This window comes from Notolepis coatsorum (genome assembly GCF_963971535.1).
Source record: "Notolepis coatsorum genome assembly, chromosome: 14".
NCBI classification, from domain to species: domain Eukaryota; kingdom Metazoa; phylum Chordata; class Actinopteri; order Aulopiformes; family Paralepididae; genus Notolepis; species Notolepis coatsorum.
This window is the reverse complement of record NC_140178.1, coordinates 54613251-54639770: the sequence shown is the minus strand read 5'-3', so window position 1 is coordinate 54639770 and position 26520 is coordinate 54613251. Positions and strand designations below refer to the sequence as shown.

General features: G+C 42.4%; 1 protein-coding gene across 1 annotated transcript in view; it reads left to right on the top strand.

The window, feature by feature from the left end:
• Nucleotides 1-26520, top strand: part of srrm2 (serine/arginine repetitive matrix 2) — a 64048-nt gene that overhangs the window by 2559 nt on the left and 34969 nt on the right. Inside the window, exons 3-8 of the mRNA XM_084329109.1 lie at nt 7598-7693; nt 8575-8760; nt 9024-9107; nt 11335-11400; nt 11496-11528; nt 14266-14382. Of these exons, the coding sequence (XP_084185235.1) occupies nt 7598-7693; nt 8575-8760; nt 9024-9107; nt 11335-11400; nt 11496-11528; nt 14266-14382 (582 nt within the window). The remainder of the gene's footprint in view (nt 1-7597; nt 7694-8574; nt 8761-9023; nt 9108-11334; nt 11401-11495; nt 11529-14265; nt 14383-26520) is intronic.

Genomic DNA, 26520 nt, shown 5'->3' with positions numbered 1-26520 from the left:
CTCTACTGCAACTGTCTTCAGTTCCTGCTTGTTCTTGGGACATTTTCCCTTCAGTTTTGTCTTCAGCAAGCGAAATGCATGCTCAATTGGGACTCAGGTCAAGACGTGATTGACTTGACCAACATTCCACTGCTCTTTGGTTGCTTTTGCAGTATGCTTCGGATCATTGTCCATCTGCATTGTGAAGCGCCCCGTCCAATGAGTTCTGAAGCATTTGGCTGAATATGAGAAGATAATATGGCCCCAAACACTTCAGAATTCATCCTGCTGTGGGGTGGCGCAGTGGGCAAGGCGTTCGCCACCAACGCAGGAGATGCTGGGTTCGAGCCCAGATCTCGGCGTTGCTACCAGCTTGGCTGGTCGTTCATACTAATACAATTGGCAGTGTTAGGGGGTGGGAAGCTGGTGGGTGGCGATCGGACGTTGTGGACAGAGACTCCTACAGGTCGGTTGGTCCACCTGCGCAGTAGAATCAGGAAGCGACGAGGGCGGCGTGTCCCTCGGCTCCCATGCAGACCCTCGCCGCTGAGAGATCGCGCTGTGCAGGTGAAAAGATGCGACGGCTGCCTCCTCGAGTACCGGAGGGGACACGTGATGCAAGGCTTCGTCCACATTGCAGCCGGCTTGTGGGAGGCATGGCCTAACAGCGTTCGAGACAGGGGAGGGTAGAATTGGACAATACGAAATTGGGGACGGGAGAAAAATGGGGAGAAAAAGTAGATAAAAAAAAAAAGAATTCATCCTGCTGCTTTTGACAGCAGTCACATCATCAATAAATACAAGGGAACCAGTTCCATTGGCAGCCATACCTGCCCACGCCATAACACTACTACCACCACCATGCTTCACTGATGAGGTGGTATGCTTTATATCATGAGCAGTTCCTTTCCTTCTCCATACCCTTCTCTGCCCATCATTCTGGTTCAAGTTGGTCTTTGCCTCACCTGTCCATACAATGTCGTTCCAGAACTGTACAGGCTTTTTTGTGTGCTGTTTTTGGGCATACTCTAATCTGGTCTTCCTGTTTTTGAGGCTGACCAATGGTTTACAATTTGTGGTCAACTCTCTGTATTCACTCTGGTGAAGTCTTCTGGTCTTCCGGGTCTTTTGGTGTTGCTGAGCTCACCAGTCTTTTTAAGAATGTACCAAACTGTTGATTTGGCCACACCTAATGTTTGCTATCTCTGGTGGTTTTATTTGAATTTTTTCAGCCTAATGATGGTTTGCTTCACTCACAATTCTTTGGACCTCATTGAGAGTTGACGGCAACAGATTCCAAATGCAAATACCAAACATTAGCTATCAAATTAGCTCTAGACCTTTTATCTGGATAACGCATACCTGGCCATGGAAGAGCTGTGCAGCCAATTGTTTAATTTCAAATCCATTGTGGTGGTGTACAGAGCCTAAATGATGAATTTAGTTGATGTCCAAATATTTATGGACCTGACTATGAATGAATGAATGTATTTTTTTTTCGTGTCATGTCCGACGACCCATCCTTTACGGGATTATAATGCCCCTTTTCCACTGCATGGTACCTACTCGACTCTACTCTACTCTACTCTTTCGGTTTTCCATTACCAATTACTGGTACCAGGTACTTTTTGGGTACTTTTTTAGTCCCTGCTCTGTCGAGGTTCCAAGCGCGTGCCAAGCGAGTAGAACTGGTACCAGAAAAGTCACGTAAAACACTGCAGACCACTGATTGGTCAGAAGAGAGACGCGTCACTCGTTGGAGAGTGAACGAAAACAGAAAGCCGCCATCTTTAATGTCTCGCATAGGATTTCATTGTGTTTGCAGCAGGCACAAGTGCAATAAACAAAGGATAGTCACTGTGTATTCTGCCTCATTTATTGATTAAACAAAACCGACATCAACACAATTTGCCACAGAGCGGAGAGTTTAGTCTCGCAAAAAGATCGCTGACTTGTTAAGGCTTAAGGCCTCTACATGCTACAGCAACTTCAAAGCAACTGCACCACAACATCGACAAAGCAACGGTGTTGTAGACACTCTGCCTTTATGCTTCTGCAACATCGACGCGCAAAGTTAGTTTAACTAAAGTTAGTTTAGGTTCGTGTTAATGTTAGATAATGTACAAAATAAACGTATTTCCGGTGCTTTTAGACGTCGCTCTTTTATTTTGAAATCCCCCGACCGGAAGTGTTATAGTGTCTGTTGCTAGCAGCTTAACTTCTGTCGCCCGTTTCTGTGCTTTTCGAGCTAACGTTACCGTAACGTCATTAGTTTCCAATGGAGAGGAGAGAAAGACCTCGGCTCATGCAGCTCAAACTACCTGTTGGAATAAATTAATTGATTGATGTTTAACTTTTCCCTGTGTGTGTCCAGTCATTTCGACTAGCAAACGTTGTATTTAAAGTAGGGGTGGACGGTATAAACGGTATACGGTATAAACGGTATGAATTTGCTCTACGGTATGGATTTTGAGTATACCGTGTAACCGGTAGTGCAGCTCTAAAATAGCAATGACGTCATGTAACCACAGCGCGACTATTTCACTGGCATTTGCCCCTAAAAATAGATAGAATTAGTCATAGATAATAGATATGTGCGAACTGGAAAAAGTTATTTAGGAGGCTTCGCGCAGTGGGCGTGCCAGCCCCTACCGCACGCATGTAAACACGGGTCTAGTAGTCTAGTGGGACGGGACACGGGAGCTGTCGGCGTCTCCCTGAGCTAACGTTAGCTTAGCTACCGTTACAAAATGACCCAGTCAACTATTCACTTTTAGTTTAATACATGATGGGGCATTGTCTAACCGAACGGTATCTAGTCGGCCAGCTACCGATAGCTCCTGACATCAACAAACGCTCCACAAAGTCTAGTACTAGAGACGTGTATGCTACCTGTTAGCTCACGTTAACACAAGTTAGTTCACCGTTCAAAACGAAATGTCCCATTGAACTAAATAATTCACTGAGGCGTTGTATTAACGTTATATATGCAGTAGCTACAGATAGCTCATGATATCAATGTCTTATAACACTGATTCGATGCGTATTCGAGCTGAGGGCTTGCTAACGTTATAATACCAATACAATAGGGTCCAGGTGCAGCGCCGGAGAATCCTGGCCGTAGCTCTGCTCGAGGCTACTCGAGTATAGGTCCAGGTGCAGCTCCGGAGAATTCTGGCCGTAGCTGGAGGCTACTAGAGTACACACAGACAGTGGAGCTTGTTGCGTGGTGGCGATGTCTCGCAGATAATACCAGTACAAGTCTAATTATATAATATATATATTTTATAAAAAAAAAAAAATTATATAAAATAAAAAAAAAAATTTGATCAAAAACGATGATACCGTGATATATACCGTTACCGTCTATGCTTCAAATTATACCGTGATATAAATTTTAGACCATACCGTCCACCCCTAATTTAACGTTACCTTAGTTGGTTAGCTATGTAGCTAATGTGGATAGCATTTTGTATAGCATCAATGCTAGCTGGCTGGCTACAGCTTTATTTACTAAATTATGGAGGCTTTTTAATCGTCAAGGTAAGAGAGGATTTGTCATGATCAACTGAAGGCGTATGCTATGGAACAATATGTGCTTGGGTTTTCAGAAAAAGGCCAGCTATGACGCTAATTATTTAGCTAATATTGATAGCATAGCTTGCTGGCTACAACAATGGCGGATGGTATTCCTCGCTGCGGGACCAATATTATTCTATGACAGCCCCGCCCCCATTCACTACCAACCAATCACTGCTACGCAATATCAACGCAACGGCTGTTTAGGTTAGATTTGGGGGACATGTACGCAACGTCCTCGCAACACAGTCTACAAGACCCTCTAAAACAACCGCGTTGAAATCGCGCAGATGTTGTGTTGCAGTTGCTTAGAAGTTGCTGTAGCATGTAGAGGCCTTTAAGCTTGTTGTTAGGTGCTAATGTTGTGCTAGCGTTTTAGCATGGCTATCGTACATAGCGTGATCAATATAACTCGCTATTGAATCAAATCAAATCAAATTTATTTATAAGGCCCGACAACACACGTTAATGTCCCCATGATTTGATATTGATTGTTTGTATGAGTAACGTTAATGCTAGTAGAATAGACACAACGTGAGGTAATCACCATCTATTTTAAACCGGTTATTACCTAATGCTAACGTTAGCAAATAGACGCGAGACTGGTAACGTTACAGCTTTGTTGTTAGCCTAATGCTAACGTTAGCATAGACAGCCTAGCTAACGTTAACGCTTGTAGAATAGACACAATGAGAGGTAACGTTAGCGTTAGCACGCAGAATAGACACAACGAGAGTCTCGTTAATGTTGTTATTGATTGATTGAAAACTGTTTTACTCTGGCTTGCGCCTAGCTCACGGACATAACTATGCTGGAGCTCTCGAGCTCTCAGCTGTACACCAGCAGCCCCGCCTCCCCACACGGAGAGACAAACTGAGTACTTTATTTTAGTACCTGCAGTGGAAAAGGAAGTACCAGGTACCTAAAGCGAGTAGAGTCGAGTAGGTACCATGCAATGGAAAAGAGGCATAAGACACCAAAAATAACAATTGAACATAACAATCACTTCCCATGGTTTCTAAGCTACACCATGCACATCATAAGAGGCCAAAATACATCACATATATCTTATTTTCGTGCGTTTATCCCAAGCTTTCTCTAAATATTCAGCAAGTGCAAAAACCCTGTGGATCAAAAATCAATTTAATCTATCTGCATCACTAAACCACATTAACTCAAGGTTTTTACACCTGTCAAATAACTTTTTACACAACTCATAGTATAGTGGACAATAAAACATAAAATGAAACTCATTCTCAATATCGATACCACAGTAAATACAGATCCGCTCCTCTTCTGTGACCCCCCGGTAACATCCGGTCTCGAGGTGCAGGGGCAAAATCCCAGAGCGGAGCTGGGCACACAATGACCTTTGTCTTTTTGATAATAGAGCACACACATATTTTTCATTTCTATAACAACTTTCTATTGTACTAAATGTTCTTAGTTTTGGTTTATGTAGTATTTCCTGTGACCATTTAATCTGATGTATTGACGAGGCTTCCTTAACCAAGGAGATGTTAACGGTATTTACATTCTGGAAAAGGTCAGATGCTGCAATTTCGCTGAGGGTGTCTTCTATCTCACTTGCCCATGCACCTTTTACAGTTGCGTCCCAGTTGAAAATGTTCCTAGCAACTCGACTCTGGCATTTTTATAAATGTATAAAGACCTTGAATAACATGTATGAAATGTTCACTGTGATTTGGTAGAACGATAACCTTTAACATCTGGAGATTACAGCAAGATGTATTTCTTTCTTTTCTTTCGGCAAGTGGATGGGTAGTACTTGACTCAGAACCCCCCCCATAGACAATTCATCTAGATACTAGGGCTGAACTATTAATCGATTTTAAATCGAAATCGTGATTTGGAATGATGCAAATCGCAAAAAAAAATTAAAAAATATTGCAAATCTTTGTTAATTTTTTTTTAACCAGGAAGTCCCATTGAGACACAAGATTGGTTTGGGAGAGGGAGGTAAGGGGTTTTAGATTGTGTGTTGTGAAGTTTAGACTTCAGAGAGGGAGAGTAAAGTACAGAAAAAAAGGTACCGTTGGGTACCGGTATCGATTCCCAGGTAAAAAGAAACATTTTCAGGCTCGGTGTCCCGAAAAGACCCACCACGTAGGCCAGATGCAAGCTAGGCTTGGGCGGTATGACGGTATTACGGTATACCAGGATATTTCGAAATCCCGCCGGTATGATTCTCAATACCGTGACGTCACAGACTGCTATTACACTGACACAGAGTTGATTGTAGTGCACAGCACGCGCCAGCAGAGGGTTACGTGGCTATCGTTCTGAGAGCTAACGTTAGTAGTACTAGGCTGGTGCAGGCTAACTGCCGACGTTCTGGGAGCTAACGTTAGTAGTACTAGGCTGGTGCGGGCTAACTGGCTATCGTTCTGAGAGCTAACGTTAGTAGTACTAGGCTGGTGCGGGCTAACTGGCTATCGTTCTGAGAGCTAACGTTAGTAGTACTAGGCTGGTCCGGGCTAACTGGCTATCGTTCCGTGATTTGTTTACTTGGTAACACGGGTTGCTAAGGAATTTAGGTTCGAGTTGAAAGTGCACTTTTAGGTGTTTCAACGTGTTTCAATATAAGCATTATGTATGGTGATAACGAGTATATTGTTAGCTCCGCCCGCCCCCCCCCCCCCCCGCTGATGAAAATGAAAGTCATACCGTCATAATATTATGTCAGCAAGGTATGACTGTATGAAAAAAAATTATACCGCCCATGCCTAATGCAAGCCTCATTTTACAATAAACCTCTGTGGGGCTGCTTAAAAATATATATTATAATCGCAAATGTAATTGCAATCGCAATATCTGTCAGAAAAATCGCAATTAGATTATTTCCCAAAATCGTGCAGCCCTACTAGATACACACTCTTATTGGCCCAGGACCCCGTTCCTTGTACATTGATAACAAAGTTAGTTGGATAAGATTGTTGACAGTCTGACATACGCCTGGGATTGTGTGGGCGGGACCTATATGCACCCTGTCTCTAGTCTAAACCTCCATCAGCCAATAATTGATTGGTCGTCATGGCTTTCACTATCTTCTCCTGTTCCCTTTATGCCAAAATGAGTATGCATAGTTATCCTTTATGATTGAATCCACGCTTGTCTAATCAGTCCTGTACCTGTCCTGCATTCGAGGAACGGTGTTAGCCAGATGCAGATTAGCAAGATAATTTGATACAGACATCATATTATCCAAGGCTAGTTCAGCAAGGCATGCATCCCATTTTTGGAGTGACATTTCATAATGCTGTGATCAACCTAGAAGAACCTAGAATGTCACTCGCATTGAAAGAGCTTGCATCATCACACATCTTTATAGTCTTTATAGCCGTGCGACAGTGGCTCGTGAGGTAGAGCACTCGTCTGGTAATCCGGAGGTTCCCCGTTCGATTCTCACTCCTCCCGGGCAGTGTGTCGAAGTGTCCTTCAGCAAGACACTTGGATGAGCAGGTTGGCACCTTGCATGGTTGCCTCTGCCATCAGTGTGTGAGTGAATGGGTAAAATGTGAGGAACAAATTGTAAAGCGCTTTATATAAAAGCACTATATAAATGCACCATTTATAGCCAATGTATGCCATTCTAAGACTGTTTGAGGACCACAGTATGCAGAAATATGCAAATATATATAATTTAATCAATTTATATAAAAAAAATCATGTTTTTCTTTTTTATTACAGGGAACTATAGAATACATTTGGCAGGGATTTAAGGTGAGGCTTCTGTGGTTCCATTGAAGCCCATTGTCATTCAGTTTCCTTGAAAGGAATGGTCAAGAGACCAAAATGTTGCTTAACTTTGAAGCAATATTTAGCCCCATTTCGGGGGGGGATATGGTTGGTATCTACAAATTCCCCAAAGTCTCTAGTTTCATAATGTTATACTATATTCAACTCGGGGTTGAGAAAGAAATGGAAGGATGTGGGCCAGGGGCGGGGGGATCTGAGGCCGGGGTTTGTTGGTTGAACTGCTGGATGATCCTCCTTAAATGTCTGTGTGGCTGGCCAGGTATTCTGTAGAGGAGATCGAGGAGAAGGTGAACAGCTTCCGCATGATGCTGCTGGAGAAGCAGGAGCCGCCACCAGCCACCACAGAGAAACCAGCGTAAGTCTCCCACCAAACACACACAGAGAAACCAGCATAAGTCTCCCACCAACCACACACAGAGAAACCAGCGTAAGTCTCCCACCAACCACACACAGAGAAACCAGCGTAAGGCTCCAACCAACCACACACAGAGTAGCCAGCGTAAGTCTCTCCCACCAACCACACACAGAGAAACCAGCCTAAGTCTCCAACCAACCACACACAGAAACCAGCGTAAGTCTCCCACCAACCAGACACAGAGAAACCAGCGTAAGTCTCTCCCATCAACCACACACAGAAACCAGCGTAAGTCTCCCACCAACCAGACACAGAGAAACCAGCGTAAGTCTCTCCCACCAACCACACACAGAGAAACCAGCATAAGTCTCTCCCACCAACCACACACAGAGAAACCAGCGTAAGTCTCCCACCAACCACACACAGAAACCAGCGTAAGTCTCGCACCACCCACACACAGAGAAACCAGCGTAAGTCTCCCACCAACCACACACAGAAACCAGCGCAAGTCTCCCACCAACCACACGTCTTCCTCACCAACCACACAAGAAACCAGCGTAAGTCTCCCTCACCAACCACACACGGGGAAACCAGCGTAAGTCTCCCACCAACCACACAAGAAACCAGCGTAAGTCTCCCTCACCAACCACACACGGGGAAACCAGCGTAAGTCTCCCACCAACCACACACAGAGAAACCAGCGTAAGTCTCTCCCACCAACCACACACAGAGAAACCAGCGTAAGTCTCTCCCACCAACACAGACCTGTATGTTCAGATACACCACAGATACACATTGGGAGGCCAGAGAAACCAGTCTCAGGAACTCTCAACATTGCACCAAGCTGTGGAGATGACGACCAGTCTCTTTGTTTGTCTCAGGGTGACAGAGACTCACGCTCTGGCTGCGGCCAACCAGCAGAAGAATGACCGACTGCGGGCAGCCTTTGGCATCGCCACGGACTACGTGGACGGCTCCTCCTTCCACCCGGAGCGCAAGGAGAGGGAGAAGGAGAAGAGAGAGCAGGAGCGCTTGGAGAGGGAGAAGCAGCAGCAGCAGAAAAACATGTGGGTAGATTGAGACACAAAGACAGTTGGTGTGTGGGAACGTTCCCACGTCTATTTTGTAGGCATGTTGAGCACACTAGCTTAGACCATTTGGAGTTTGATGCCAGTAAAATCCCAGAAAAAAGTTGAACACATTCTTTGTGGCAGGTGTTTATGGTGCATTGTGAATTTAAATGAATGGGTTGATGTTTTTTATGCAGTGCCTATTGCTTAGTAGATTGTTGGTCTAGAGGATATTGTATTAAGGTTACATTCTTTCTCAGACTGGTTGAAGACTCGGGGGATTCTGATTCTCCTCCCAGGAAACAGAGCCGAAAGAAGAAGAAGAAAAACAAGAACAGAGACAGGTGAGAACAAGGGCTGACATCTAAAACAAGAACAGAGATGGGTGAGAACGAGGGCTGACCTCTAAAACAAGAACAGAGATGGGTGAGAATGAGGGCTGACTTCTAAAACAAGAACAGATGAGTGAGAACGAGGGCTGAACTCTAAAACAAGAACAGAGAGGAGTGAGAACGAGGGCTGACCTCCAAAACAAGAACAGAGATGAGTGAGAATGAGGGCTGACCTCTAAAACAAGAACAGATGAGTGAGAATGAGGGCTGACCTCTAAAACAAGAACAGAGAGGAGTGAGAACGAGGGTTGACCTCTAAAACAAGAACAGACGGGTGAGAATGAGGGCTGACCTCTGTTGGACCATTTGATCAATTGTTTGGCAGTTGGCTGGCTTACTTTTGGTTGATTGCTGGGGGGAAACTGATGCACTTAATGTAAATATATATATATATATAATTAGGGATGCTCGATATTGGATTTTTTACCGATACCGATATACCGATATTGTCCAACTCTTAATTTCCGATACCGATATCAACCGATACCGATATATGCAGGGTCCCCCCCCCCCCAAAAAAACGGAATAATTTCAGGTAATTAACATTACATATCTCTTGTCGTGTAATTAACACAACATTATGCATACTTTGACAATAAATAAAATAATTTGTTCTTACTTGCTTGCCTGGGTAAATAAAGGTTAAATAAATGTAATTTCTTTTGGAAAACCGATACCGATATTTTCTGATATCACATTTTTATGCCAATATCGGCCGATAATATCGGACATTCCTATATATAATGTATATTGGCATAAATTGGCATTTGCAGTAGCCAATAGCGCTGAATGTGCATTGCGGTCTAACCATTAGCTAGCAAGCTAATGTGAGCAGCGTATCTTGGCAACGTTGCACAACATTAGTAGTGTTAGCTAGCAAGCTAACATTGAAAAGGTTTTCAATTTACTTGAATAGACTAAATCAGTGTTTCTCAACTGGTGGGTCGCGGGGCCATTTTGAGTTGGTCACGGATGTGTGTGTAAAAAAAAATGTGTTTACTTAAAAAAAAATAATTTACTAAATTTTTACAAAAAATTTGACTTAACCTCTTAACACTTTGAGTGTCAGCCACGATAAACTTATTATTTCATGCCATGTGTTGAGTGCCAATGACGAGAAATCTCGTTATTTAATTGTTATTGCTTTTATTAGCGATATCCATAAATGTTTCATCAATCTAGCCTCACGTTACCATTGGGACTGTCTATGAGCTCGAACAGGGAAAATACCGCCCCCTATCATCTCCCGGATGGTAATGCACCCATTGGATTGGACTCAATGAAAATGTATGAGAAAAAAAAAATCCGGATTCCACATTTTACTTCTCAGGCATGTAACCCGAGCCGATCGGATTCATTGTGGACCCTCAGAACAGCGTGGAATATGTGTTTCGAGTACCTAACGTTGGATCAATAAACGTGATCGATATTTGGAATGGCGATCAGGAATTGGAATAATCTTTTTGCAGAACATCTGATGTGCGGTAAGGAATCTATGTTACCAGTCTTGGGGTAATCAGTTGTATTTTTCACATATATCTCAACGTGTGTGTGCGTGTATGACGTTAGCGCTGACCAGGCCGCGCCGAGGTGTTCTAAACGCAGTGAAGGTCAATTATTTTGCGACAATGACCGAGTATAGCTATACATTATCCCGCTTATTACATGGCTAACTTACTAACAATATACCTAATTCATTTTACACCATCGACAAGACGAGATCAAATGCAGACGCAGTTGTTCTGTGGCTCCTCTGTCATCGCCGGCAGCTGGCAGGTGTGTGGTCTGATTACCTGATGAGTGCAGCTGTGCATATGCTGAGCTTAGCTTTCGTGACTGTCTGCGACCAAAATGCTTGATTGTGATTGGTCAATAGCGCTGTGTTACCTGTATCAGCTGTCATTATTGCGCGTTGCCCATAGCAGCGGTCCGTTATCGAGAAATAACTGACCGTTGTCGGGGGCAACCGAGTGCTATTGACCAATCACAATCAAGCATTTTGGCGAATGTTAAAACGCCATGTAATAACTCTTTATAATATACTGTATCTAATGAAGCACAAAGTGTTGAAAAAGCTCTTTAAAAAAGGTTCTGACATTGATATTGTGTTTCAGGCATGATGTGATTTGAATGAGGGTGTACACATTTGACATTCTCTCTTCCGATCTTCTGCCCTTAGTTCAGAGAGTGCTTCTTCGTCTCCCCAGCGCCAGAAAAAGAAATCCAAAAAGAAGAAAAAGAAAAGGTATCCTGTTTTAAGTTTTCCACATGCTGGGTTTTGTCTGTTTGATTCCACATCTGTTCTCTATTGTGGATGTTGACCAGAACTTTCTCTTTCAGGGATGCATCGGAGGACGAGGATGAAAAAGACAGGTAGGATTTTTACTTGTATGGTCTACAAAAACGAATGTGCCCTGATAATTAACACTTTCAGTGCCACGAGGTGGCGCCAGAGTTAGCGCTTGAATGCCACCATCGGCGCCAATTTTACGCTTAATATCGCCTAATCTATGTTTTAAATTGTGTCTAATCTGCCCGTCGCTTATCAAAGAATCCTTTTCCAGTCAGTGCTGTCGAGGCAGATTGGTTTTTTATCGCTTCATTTCCGTTTGAGAGCATTTTGAAAAGCACCCGTTTTGAGGTAAAAAACAGTCCATTCTGCACCATTCTATGATAATCGTCTTTTACTGGAATATTCCAGAACGTTGATATTTGTCGGCCTATTTATGAATAGTTTTCAAATAAACGCTAGATGATCAATATTATACGTGCACGCACGCACATTCGAGCCGCGCACGGATAATCGCCGTGTTAATTTCCTCTTGGATTTTTACAGTGAAACCGATAGAGCCCATTTCACAAAACGGCTTATATCTTCATCAAAATTAGTCTGATTATCCTAACACTGATAACATAGATTCCTTACCTGACATCAGATGGTATCCAACTGGTATATTCCAATTCCTGATCACCATTCGAAAAAATCGATAATTGTATGGATCCAACGTGATGCAGTAGTGATGATTCCGCGGGGCTCAGAGGATCCAGAATGAACTCTAGTAACCCCGGCTGCATCAGTGGACTGGAAAATGTGGAGTACAGGATTTTTTCCCCCATCCATTTTCATTGAGTCCATTCCAAAATCCCTTATGTCATCTGGGAGACGATAGGGGGCGCTTTCTTCCACATCTGAGCGCCGGCGGCTCGGGTAGACTAGGGTAGGCTCGCGTGATGCAATATGATTTCAGATCACTAAAAAAAAAAAAAAAAAAAAAAAAGATATCTCGTGAGTGGCTTTCAACGAGATATTAATAATTCCGAGAAAACTCGTGAGTGGCATAGAAAGTGTTAAAGGGAACCCTAGCCATATTTCTTACTTACCAGTGATGTTGTTGATGGGTTTCATGATGGGAAATCTTCAATGAAGGTGAACGGGTTCTCCAACGACATCATTCCTTACAGTGGGCATGGCTTGCAGTTAGGGATGGGTACCGAATTCAGTACCGAGTATCGATTCACGTGAGATACCGTTGTCTGTATAAAAAAAAAAAATAAAAAATATAATAATAATAATTTATTATTTTTCTTTAAAAAAACATTTTATAAGATTTTTTTTTATACTATATTTATATTCCGCTGGTGACGATCAAAGCATTAAAAAAAACGACCCCCCCCCCATCCTTTCATGATGAACCATAATACAGATAATATAGTTAATTTCGAAATAGTAGCGTATACAGGCGAGAAACGGCATGTTTTTTGTGAAATGCACGTATTGCTGCATAGCGTTGTTTTCTGGGATTAGACAGGATTACTCTAAAACTATACTCATTCACCACGGTATAAAACAGGAAAATATGTATGACATTTTTTTTTCTTTTTCACAAATTGAACGATACTCGATGTCAAATGGGCAATATTATTATCCATAGCTATAATATAGTTTTAGCCCTGCAAACACAGCCACGTATTCGTATACTTTAAAGCGCTGGCCTTTCAACAGTAACAGTAAACAGCGCCCTCTGGCGCTGAATGAGTTAACACTTTCTATGCCACTCACAAGTTTTCTCGGAATTATTAATATCTCGTTGAAAGCCACTCACGAGATTTCTCTTTTTTTTTTTTTTTTTTTCCGATCTGAAATCATATTGCATCACGCGAGCCTACCCTAGTCTACCCGAGCGCCGCCGGTGATCAGATGTGGAAAAAAGCGCCCCCTGTCGTCTCCCAGATGACATAAGGGATTTTGGAATGGACTCAATGAAAATGGATGGGGAAAGAAATCCTGTACTCCACATTTTCCAGTCCACTGATGCAGCAGTTCATTCTGGAGCCTCTGAGACCCGCGGAATCATGTGTACTACTGTATCACGTTGGATCTATACACTTATCGATTTTTTCGAATGGTGATCAGGAATTGGAATATACCAGTTGGATACCATCTGATGTCAGGTAAGGAATCTATGTTATCAGTGTTAGGATAATCAGACTCATTTTGATGAAGATATAAGCTGTTTTGTGAAATGGGCTCTATCGGTTTCACTGTAAAAATCCAAGAGGAAATGAACATGGCGATTATCCGTGCGCGGCTCGAATGTGCGTGCGTGCACGTATAATATTGATCATCTAGCGTTTATTTGAAAACTATTCATAAATAGGCCGACAAATATCAACGTTCTGGAATATTCCAGTAAAAGACGATTATCATAGAATGGTCCAGAATGGACTGTTTTTTACCTCAAAACGGGTGCTTTTCAAAATGCTCGCAAACGGAAATGAAGCGATAAAAAAACAATCTGCCTTGACAGCACTGACTGGAAAAGGATTCTTTGATAAGCGACGGGCAGATTAGACACACAGCCATAATTTAAAACATAGATTAGGCGATATTAAGCGTAACATTGGCGCCGATGGTGGCATTTAAGCGCTAACTCTGGCGCCACCTCGTGGCACTGAAAGTGTTAAGATAAAAAAAAGCCAACGGTGAGCTGACGTAACAAACCCACTCATTATATTAATATATATTTTTTATTTTGGGTGATCTGCCCCTTTAAAAGTTAAACGTGTGTTTTAATCTCTTAACATATAATTTCCTTTCCCCCTTCCCCAGCTCCTCAGACGAGAAGCAGAAGGCATCCAAGAGGAAACGGAAAAGGAGCGAGAATGACAGCCCACCAAAAGTCAAGGCTCCCAGACGTAGGAGCACCTCCTCAGCCTCTGCACACAGGTACAGTCCACCTGCGCTGGCCGAGCCATAATAATAATAAACTTTATTTGTATAGAATTCATGAGGATTGCAGCTCAAAGTGCTTCACAGCAGTAAAAAATTAAATAAAAAAGACAGGCATAAAATGAGCACAAAATTGGCAGATCAAGAGCAATGCACAAAGTGCAGACATAAAATAAGCATAAAATAGATGGCAGCAAAATAGGTCAGTCAAGGTAAGACATAGAACATTGAACCGTAGTTTTTCATATTGGGATCTAACATCTTAACACAATCTGCAACAAGAACGAGTTAACTCGTTATTGCCCGCCATGCGTTCAGTGGCAACAACGAGTTAACTCGTTTTTGGGATTGTTATTTCTTTTATTTGCTATATCTATTCATAATTCATGGCTGCAGACCCTTCAGACCCTGTCTGAGCTGGCAGACGGTCAACACCGCCCTCTACTGCCTTGCGGAGCTATTGCACTCCATTGGAAATGGTCTGGTGTGTTTTCTGAGCCGATCTGAGCCGTGGGGGCGGGGTTTAAATACTCAGGCGAGGCAGGCCTTTACGATAGCATGGAACACTAACCCCGCCCGCCCGTTCATGTGTAACGCTCTGTAATGTCGGGGACAGGATCGCTGTGGATAACTGGAATGGCGATCAGATAATTGGATTATTCTTTTTGCATTACATCAGAGACCAGGTAAGGACTCTATATATAAAATCTTGCGTTGATCTGATATTTCTTTCTACCAGGATCAAAACTATGTGTGGACCGTGTTGTGCTTATTACCGTTCAGGGCTGTACGTTAACTTTTTTTGCACATAGTACTGGTGTAACTGAGGGGTACAATTCCCTGACTGTATTATATAAGTATGGTATCATTAAACCACTACTGTCTTATGTACATTACTACTGGCCATACAGTACACAGGTATATGATGAGAACACCTCCACAATGACACGGTTCCACACAAAACTGGGTTTAAGAATATTTATTAGCAGCAATAATAGTATATAATATACTTTACTTAGGTTGCGCTTATAAGGCAAAAGGAATGTGCGTCAGCAAATCAATAACGTATGTCCATTCTCATATTACGCAGGAGATAATTAATACAACCTGAATCTTAGGAATTATATCTATAGTTCTCTAGTAAGGTAGCGGGAGATACTGGTAGGGTCCCTCCGGTTGTAGGCCAGCAGGGGGAGGAAATGTTCGAATGCAAACTCTGGATCAACGGGGAATCAATAAGCTCCAGCTACGGGAGTCGGTACTGGTCCCTTGATCGGCAGACGAAAGCAGCAGCTGTAATCCAAGTATGCGTGCAGCATAGGTGAAAGCCGGCCAGCCTCTCCAAGAGACGGGCTCGAGTGATGTTCCTCACGGGTAAATCCCACACCGTAGTGGGTATAGACGATTCTCCTCCGCTCCAACATCCACAGGACCAAAGCAATAATCCAGCTGGAAAGGGCTCTGCATTCACCGGTGTAGATTCTCCGGTGCGCGGTACTTCACATTAACTAGGTCGAACTTGACGTTATTCCACTAAGCTCTGACACTTTACTATCCTATTCGCACGCGGTTATAAGTGCTCTATTTAGATGCACGGTTGCTCACTTCACTTGGTCGTTGACTCGTGATGAAGGCTTTACTAGTAAGGAGCGAACGATACGTTGAACGAACGTATTAGGATAAGACGAGACTACTGCTGTATCTCAATGCTCTATTTGGGGCCAAACGGGCCCTACTTCACCGCACGTTGTATCGTGGGCAGCGTTTCCGTTAGAACATATTCGTGCCGGTCTGGGTGACCTGCAAGATTTCTATCCCCGGACATATTCCTGAAATTCCGGTCAGAGTTTTAAACAGCAGTCTGTTATAATCACATTTTTATGAGCTAACGAATTCCGTTATATTGGACATTTGTATTAATTACATCAAGCGAAGAATGAGAAATTGATTTGCAGAATCAAATTACTATCTCTCGCCTCCCAAGTTAGTGCGATACGCTGATCCAGCATCAAGCTCCCGCCCTGCAGGCTCCCGCTGCAGCAACTGTCACACGCACCCCCAAATGAATCTCGAGTCGACATCGCTTCACCTCGTTGTATCAGACACGTCACGCATATCATAATGTTCAACTTCACACACAGCAAACTGTAGTTGATCATCACATTGCCTCGTTTGCATGCAGAGAGCGAGAGGACGAGCCACATGCTCGTAATGCGTTTGTTGATTTCATTATAGCCTACATTTAGTTATAATCAATTATATGCATTACTATGTGACACGGCAGTCAACCAACAGTTGCATTATGATTAAAAAATGTCAACACTTACTCACCCCGTCTCGTTCTGCCTATCCGTTTTGTACCTGCGACTAGATCCCCATTGCATTGGAACAGGTGGACTTCTGCGAGGCTCGCAACGGTAGCAGCAGACTGGGGATGCTCTTTGTGGTTCAATCAATAAAGTGTACTTTGTGTACGTTCAATCAATGTTATCTCTCGTACATCATAGACGCTAGACTACTAGACTATAATGTCGTACCTCAGCCAGGAGAATTTAACTTTCCACTCGGGCCGCCGCCTGAACGCTCGACATTTGTTTATTTTCCGCGGGAGCATCGGCGGTCTCTGTGACTTCAGAAGACTCATCTTCGTTGTCAATGTCATTATTATTAGACCTGCTTGTGCTTGGTTTCATGAAATATTTGTTAAGTTTAGCTTGTTTGGCCATCTCTCTCTCTTGCTCGTATAGCTGTTTGTCGTTATTATGGTGGCCAGACAGGCTCAAAAAAAAAAAAAAAAAGATTCACATCCGAGCGGCGCCATCCGCGCTTTATTAGAGCGAAGCACAATGAAACAAATGTTCATCGCATAGGCTATTTAATTTTAGCCTATTTTAATACAATTCAAATAATAAAATTGTGCTTAGAGGAATTATTTCCACCGGACATTATGACCGGAGATATTTAAATATTCGGACTTCAACATATTTTGCCAGTCAAATACCGGTAATTACCGGCTAACGGAAACGCTGATCGTGGGTGAGGCTTCACTTGGGTAACTCGAACTACTTCTGTATTCACCTGCGCCGTATTTATACGTTAGGTGAACAAACTAGTACCAGTCCTATTCCTGTCTCGTATCCTTGCGCAGAGCCGTTCATGTCCAGGCAAGTCTGTGGCGGTGACTTTGAACCAGACCCTGGGGGTATGGCAATGGCGCCTAAGGCAGGGGTTCCCAAACTTTTCAGGCCGGGGCCCAGAAAATAAGGCGTCAGAGAGCCGCGGCCCAATGCACATCGTCTGGCTTTTTTTTCTTTTTTTTTTGGTCATGCGACCGATTTTTTAAGCCAAATATCACTTCAATCCTATTAAGTTAGTTCAAGTTAGTTATTCATTTATATGTGCTATTTATGAGAGGGCTAACTTGTTGCAAAATAATAATGATAATAATAATAGCCTCATTAAAATACTATTGTTGCTTCGGTTGTTTTCAGCGTTTTATGTGCATAATCTGTTATTTAGTTTGAAATGTTCGTTGAAATAAGTAGATTTTTCGTTTTTGTTTATTTATTAAGTTAATATAAAACCATATAGTCACATTTTAGAATACTATAGAATAGAATTTTAGAATACAACTAGAAACACTGTCCTGGCCTGCTTCTAAGTTCAGTGGCCTGACAAATTAAAATAAAAAAATAAAAAATAAAAAAATAAAAAATAAACGTTTTTTTTTTGTTTTTTTTTATTTTATTTTTATTTTTTTTAAATCATCTCGCGGCCCATCCGTGGCTGCTCACGGCCCACCTTTGGGTCGCGACCCCGACTTTGGGAACCACTGGCCTAAGGGACCGCTGTCCAATAGGAGAACGAAATATTATGGTCTGTACTAGGTTAAAGGGATATTCCGTGTATATGTACAAAGAATACACAAGGGATATCAAACGATATACAAATCCTATGCAATATATATCAATCAATAAATATATATATTCGGTTTATCTGATCCTTCGTAACAACTGGTGCTACAGAGGTTGATAGTTTTGTAGCACAGGCCAAAATCTTGTAGCACAAGTATAAAACGTGTTATATTTGTAACAGTCACAAATGTGCCTATTGTATTTGTGTTATTTAGTTACAGTGCCGTGTTTGGCTGTAATTTTCATGCTGACAAGTTGACGTCACACAGCCAGACACGTTACGTGTAAGGAATTATGGGATTTGGTGTTGGATGTATGAACTCTACTACGGGTGGGAATCACCAGTTTCATCACGATACGATACGATATAGATTCTTTGGACAATGATACGATATTTGCCGATATCTGCCACGATACGATGCAGGTGCCTGCAATCAATATGAGACGATATCATAAGCCCATTTACATAACACAATCGGTAACATTTAGATCAACTCAAAAAAGGTAACAAATATAATTTGAAAAAGATTAATTTAGCTCTTCCAGAAATTTTAATGAAAAACAATCTGTTTTTAATACAAATAGACCTCCTGTTCACTACAAAGTGCCACGTTTTGATACATTGAGCTTTAAACTTTAAGTAAATTTCTTTGGAACGCTACGAGGGCCATTTCATGTATGCACGAGGAGATATAATAATGATGATCTAGCGTTGATTTCAGGATGATTAGATAATCAGCCGAAAAATTACGACGTGATGTCTGATGACTGGATTACACTAAAATGCGTTTTTCTCGTCTTTTCCTGGAATTACTCAGAATCACCCAAACCATACTCATATTCAAAACGGTATAAAAACGGAAATGTACGGATGAAAAAACAATCTGTTTTTTGCATGTTGACCAGAAGCAACTCACTGACAGTCGACGGTGTTATTAGATCCATAGCTATAATATAAAATATTGTTTTAGGACTCGCAAGTTTGGCATTCTAAAACTATATCCATTGAATAAAGACCTGGCGCTGAAGGGGGATAAGCGCCCCCCCTGCTGCTGGCGGTCAATGTGTTTAACACTTTCAGTGCCACTCACGAGATTTCTCGGGTTTTTTTATAGGTGGTTGCATGCCACTCATGAGATTTCTCGGAATTATTATTATAATTTTTTTTTGCGATCTGAAAAATTATTGCATCACCCGAGCCTACCCGAGTATAGCCGAGGGGCGCCGGCGATCACTGTGGAAAAAAGCGCCCCCTGTCGTCTCCCAGATGACATAAGTGATTTTGGAATGGACTCAATGAAAATGAATGGGGGAAAAAATCCGGTACTCCACATTTTCCAGTTCACTGATCCAGCCGGGGTTACTAGAGTTCATTCTGGAGCCTCAGATCCCCGCGGATCATGGAGTTCTACTGTATCGCGTTGGATCCATACACGTATCGATCTTTTCGAATGGTGATCAGGAATTGGAATATACCAGTTGGATACCATCTGATGTCAGGTAAGGACTCTATGTTATCAGTGGTAGGATAATCAGAGTAAGTTTGATGAAGTTATAAGCTGTTTTGTGAAATGTCTTCTTTCGGTTTCACTGTAAAAGTCCGTGAGGAAATCAACAGAGCGATTATCAGTGCGCGGCCGTAATGTGCGTGCGTGCACGTATAATATTGATCATCTAGCGTTTATTTGAAAACGATTCATAAAAAGGCAGACGAATATCAACGTTGTGGAATATTCCACTAAAAGACGATTTTCATAGAATGCTCCAGAATGAGCTGTTTTTTATATCAAAACGGGGGCTTTTCTAACTGCTCTGAAACGGCAACGACGCGATAAAAAAACAATCTGCCTTCACAGCACTGACTGGAAAATAGTCTTTGATAATGCGATGGGCAGATTAGACACATAGCCATAATTTAAAACATAGATTAGGCGATATTAACGTTAACATTGGCGCCGATGGTGGCATTCAAGCGGTAAAACGGAAAACCAGGCGTGGCGCTGAAAGTGTTAATATGCCTCTTTGTTTACGGTTTGATTATCACTGATGCATCCTTTTAACTTTAGCTTTTGTGATTTATGATCACAGGGACTCAAATCCATGATGGTCTAGTAATTTTTACGAACATTACTCTTTATTATTGCACAACAAAAAAGGTCTATGTACTGTTTTGACACCAAGAGAAGCGCTGGAGCCTACACCCCTCAGTATGGGATAGTGTGAGGTCAAACCGTCTGGAGCCCACACCCCTCAGTACGGGACAGTGTGAGGTCAAACCGTCTGGAGCCCACACCCCTCAGTACGGGACGGTGTGAGGTCAAACCGTCTGGAGCCCACACCCCTCAGTACAGGACAGTGAGGTCAAACCTGGAGCCCACAGCCCTCAGTACGGGACACTGAGGTCAAACCTGGAGCCCACAGCCCTCAGTACGGGATAGTGTGAGGTCAAACCTGGAGCCCTCAGTGCGGGACAGTGTGAGGTCAAACATGGAGCCCACAGCCCTCAGTATGACAACGCCATGCGTTGTGCGCCAGTTTTTGGGATCAATATTTCATTTTTTTGCCATGGCATTCATAATTCATCCAGCCTCCCTCCGGGACTGCAGCTGGATCCTGTCTGATATTGCAACGCCTCTATACCGCCGCCTGGTGGATGTCGGGCGAGTTACACTCCAAGCCAAACCGGAAGTGGCGCTCGGTGCATCGAGGAAATTCCTCCGGCAGTAATATATTGTAATTTGGATCTAGATACACACTCGAGTGCATGGGATCGCTTTCGAAACGCAATAATCAATATGATTTCGGCGTTTATTGCGTCATACAAACGGGAAATGGATCTAGCAGATCGACGTCAAATAATTGGAATATTTTTCCTCCAGTCGTCAGCGAACTGTAAGAGGAATATAACGTTATTTTCAGCCCGATTGTTTATTCATTTCACGGCAATCCATCTGATCAACATATCAACCCATACTAAATAAAGCCGTTACTGACTATCAAGGAATTATAAACGACCCCCCGCCCCCATTTCCTTCACGCATGATTAAGCATAATGTATACCGATCATATACATTTGAATTTTTTAATAGTGTGTATAGGAAAGAAACGCCAATCGATAATCTATCATATGCGTCGGGGCCTATAACTCGTGTTTTAGGAATTACTGCAGAAAACCTTAAACATACTTATATTCTCGACTGTACTAACACGACAATGTATGAATGAAAAAATATAACGTTCCCACATCCGGAACGATAGATACCCGATGTTGAATGGGCCATAGTAAGTAATGTCGATATAGCTATAATATTTAAAAAGTGATAGCCCTGCAAAGAAGGTAAACATCTCCATAGGGTTACAGCACTGGCAGACTGGGCATAAGGATGGGCATACTGCGTGGCAGACTATGTGTTAACACTTTCAGTGCCACGAGGTGGCGCCAGAGTTAGCGCTTCAATGCCACCATCGGTGCCAATGTTACGCTTAATATCGCCTAATCTATGTTTTAAATTATGGCTATGTGTCTAATCTGCCCGTCGCTTATCAAAGAATCCTTTTCCAGTCAGTGCTGTCAAGGCAGATTGGTTTTTTATCGCTTCATTTCCGTTTGAGAGCATTTTGAAAAGCACCCGTTTTGAGGTAAAAAACAGTCCATTCTGGACCATTCTATGATAATCGTCTTTTACTGGAATATTCCAGAACGTTGATATTTGTCGGCCTATTTATGAATCGTTTTCAAATAAACGCTAGATGATCAATATTATACGTGCACGCACGCACATTCGAGCCGCGCACGGATAATCGCAGTGTTCATTTCCTCTCGGACTTTTACAGTGAAACCGAAAGAGCCCATTTCACAAAACAGCTTATATCTTCATCAAAATGAGTCTGATTATCCTAACACTGATAACATAGATTCCTTACCTGACATCAGATGGTATCCACTTTTGTTAATTTTTATACTTATCTTGTCTAGCACAGTCTCTGGAGCGTAACAGTAAGACTCATTTTGTATGAAAGTATTCTGTACTTCTGTAGCACAACTATTAAAGAAACTTGAACTTGAAACTTGTATCCAACTTGTAACTGAGGGGTACAATTCCCTGACTGTATTAAAGAGTATGATATATTAAACCACTACTAGTTATGTACCATACAGTACATGAATATATATGGTGAACACCCACACAAGAATACGGCATTGACACATAAAGTTCTATTTGGAGGGTATTTATTATTATTAAGCAACGTTAGGTTACAGATTGAGAATTAGGCTTGCGCTTGTATGGCGAAGAACACACGTAAAGTCAGTCAAGAGCGTAAGTCAATGAGAATAGTATGAATACTAGAATGGGTCTAAACTGACGCCACCTGTGGTATAGCAATTACATAGGGCACACTAGTACCAGCTGGAGACACTGGGGGGTTCCCTCCGGGTGTAAGGCCGGCAGGGGTAGAGGAATGTTCGGGTACAAAGTCTGGGTCAACGAGGAATAACGAGGCTCCAGATACAGGAGCCAGTGCATGTACTCCCTTGATCATCAGACAAAGCAACAGCTATAATCCAGTATGCTCGACAGCATGGAAGACAGCTAGCCAGCCTCTTCCTAGAGGCGGGCTCGAGTGATGATCCTCACGGGGGGTAGATCCCAAACGACAGTGGGATCGACGGTTCTCTGCTCCAGCGGTCACGGTCCCAAAGCAATATAATCCAACCAGAAATGGTTCTGCAGTCGCCGGTGTAGGTTCTCCGGTGTACATATCCAACGGTTCTCGTCTAGGACTCCTCGGGTGGGGGCACGAGTTTAGGCCGCCCAGCCTGGATAAGTGCACTAGCTATATACACGACGAACCGGTGGTAATGCTGGTCACTGAAGAACTGTAGCCGCACGATACACTATAAATGATAGACTATTACTTCACATTAGAATAAGTCGAACTCGACGTTACTGCGTTAAACTCTGACACTTTAGCAATCTATTCGCACGCGGTTCTCAATACTCTATTTAGATGCAAGGTTGCTAACTTCACTGCACGTTGACTCGTGGTGAAGGCATCAAGGTTTGAACTGAACAAGTGCTGCTGTGTACACCTGCGCCGTATTTATACGTAAGGTGAATTATCTAGTGCCAACCTCAGTTCTGTCTCGTATTACTGCGCAGACTCTGGACATGTTGAGACATGCCCGGAGTTGCCTTTGAACTTGCCGTTGGGGGCTTGGTCGTTGGCGCCTAGGGGTCGCTGTCCAATAGGAGAGCGAATATTACTCTGGTTTGTACCCAGGTAAAGGGATATTCCGTGTATATATACAAATAATATACAAGGGATATCAAACGATATACAAATATTATACAAGGGATATCAAGCAATAAATATATATATTCGGTTTAATCTGACCCTTTGTAACACAACTGGTATATTCCAATTCCTGATCACCATTCGAAAAAATCGATAAGTGTATAGATCCAACGTGATACAGTAGTACACATGATTCTGCGGGTCTCAGAGGCTCCAGAATGAACTGTGATAACCCCGGCTGCATCAGTGGACTGGAAAATGTGGAGTACAGGATTTTTTTCCCCATCCATTTTCATTGAGTCCATTCCAAAATCCCTTATGTCATCTGGGAGACGATAGGGGGCGCTTTTTTCCACATCTGATCGCCGGCGGCGCTCGGGTATACTAGGGTAGGCTCGCGTGATGCAATATGATTTCAGATCGCTAAAAAAAAAATCAGAGAAATCTCGTGAGTGGCTTTCAACGAGATATTAATAATTCCGAGAAAACTCGTGAGTGGCATAGAAAGTGTTAACCATGCAGGCAGAAAAGTGGCAGTTTTTGTTTTTGAGGAGAGCATACTTTTTTTGCAAAGCAAATCTTTATACGTATAGCACATGCATGAGCCTGGTCTCTTTTGAAAGATAACATTCTGAAGTTTCTTACACAATAAAGAAAAATCACTTAGTGCTAATGAAATAGAGTAACATAGGTCTGAACTTGAGTACTTGAACTTGTGTACTCACATTTTTCTGTAGTAGTAGTTGCAATATCCCAAAGAATATGTAGTACAGGTCAAAATTTCATAAAGATCCGTTAAGAAAGGGGTCTTTGAGAGCGATTTTGGTAAACTGTGTAAAAGAAAAAAAATCTGTTTCCTCATTGACACCAATGCAAAGTTATTTTCACTTCTGGTTTTCGCTCGTACATTTTCACCTACTTCCTGTATTCGCACGTGGGGTATCATTGGAAAGCTACGCTCATTGGCTACAACTCTGTCCAATAATCTTTGCAATCGGCGAATGATTGACAGAGTTAAGAGCGCCGGGAGTCCGGGGTGGTAATCTGACTCTGGCAAAATTTGCTGTGTACAAAGTCGCACGCCTCGCATATCGGCATGTAACTCGAGAACCGTTGAACGGATTTGGTCGAGTGAGGTGTCATTCGAACAGCAACAAATAGGGATTTAATTCTATATATTATATGCTGTATTAAAAAAATGCACACCCGAGCCGCTAGAGGTCGGCAAAATGGCGTGTGCTGCCAGTGACAAAATCGTCCTTAAGAGGGGCTGGGCCGCATGTTAAGAGGATATTATTAACACATAATGGCGCTGGTGTGTTGTCATAGTGGCATTGTGCCCCTATTAGGGATGGGTACCGAATTCGGTACTTTTGAGGTACCGAACCGAAACACGTCGGTACTACCGAGTATCGATTCAAGTGAGATACCGAGATTTTAAATTTTTTTTTTACCTTTTTTCTTTTCATGTCAACGTTCACACGCACAATATATGCTTACCTAGGATTTGACTTGATTCAACAACAAAGCAGTCTGAGCAATGGCAAGCCGAAAACGTAGTTGTAGTTATTTGAAGTTTGAATTTTTTTTTCACGACTGATTTAGGTAAATAAAATTTCTTGAGACTAAAGTACTGAAAAAAGGTACCGTTGGGTACCGGTATCGATTCACAGGTACCGGTACCGTATCGGTTCAAATGTGAAAGGTACCCATCCCTAGCCCCTATACTATTGTTTAGGGAAAGCCCTGTATTAGCTCTAGGGTTGCACGATACACCGATACTAGAAAAGTATTGCGATACCCAGCTGTTAAAAACGGTTCTATACTCCATTTTATTAGTATCGATGCTTTTAGAATAATAGCCTGATGCATATTTTCTATGAGCTGACCTAGGGGTGGATGGTATAAACGGTATAGAAAGTACACCGGTATGAATTTGTGCTACGGTATGGATTTTGACTATACAGTAGGGCTGGGCGATATGGCCTAAATATGATATCACGATATTTTCTGACCTTTCGGCGATACACGATACGCATCACAATGTTTTTCTTTTTTTCCCCAAACAATTCATTATGAGGCTTACCAAGACAGTATTTGAGTTTGCAAGCTAACATTAAAGACAAAATAAAATACCCATGCATTTAGCATTTTTATATTATATATTAGATTTAGATTATTGGATTATTAGATTATATATTGCATATATTTAGCAATGAGATATTATATGATTTAGATATGAAATATGATGAATTGAAAATGGGGGACCCTGATGTAAACAAGACGAAAGTCTTTCTCTGGTCTGCATCCTCCAGTCCACTGTTGTTGTATTGAGCTGTACTGTATTGTACCCATGCTGCAATCTGTAATAACGTTTTCATTCATTCAGACGGCAAACAGAATCATTTTGATTGACAGTCGAGTCTGCCAATTACGTCACACCGCTTGCACCCGCCCTGCTGTTCTTAGCACCAATCGGCAAGCGCGTATTAATTTTTTACTTCCGCCATTGGAGAGCTCAATGACAACAACAATGGTAGCGGTAGCTCCCTGTGGCCGACGTTTAGCTTTTAGCTCCGCAGGATGACTAAACGACTGGAGGCATAATGATTTTACTGCAACGGATGTTATAATAAAAGCCTTTCCATACATCTGTCTGATTGAAAACTTTATTAACAGACCGCAGAATGGGCACAACTGAGTCAGCACGGGCTGAGATATGAACGACTAATGCTTGCTATATCTAGGTCGACCTCGGACGTTGCTATGTAAATATGCTGATGTTATTGAACGTGTAACTATATAACGTTAATGCCACAAAACGAATGCCTTTGTTATCACAAGTAGTAACTTTGATGCAGTAGTGTGTGTGTGGGGCGGCGCTGTTCAAAAGTTTCAACGTGTGGACCAGATTGACGCGACA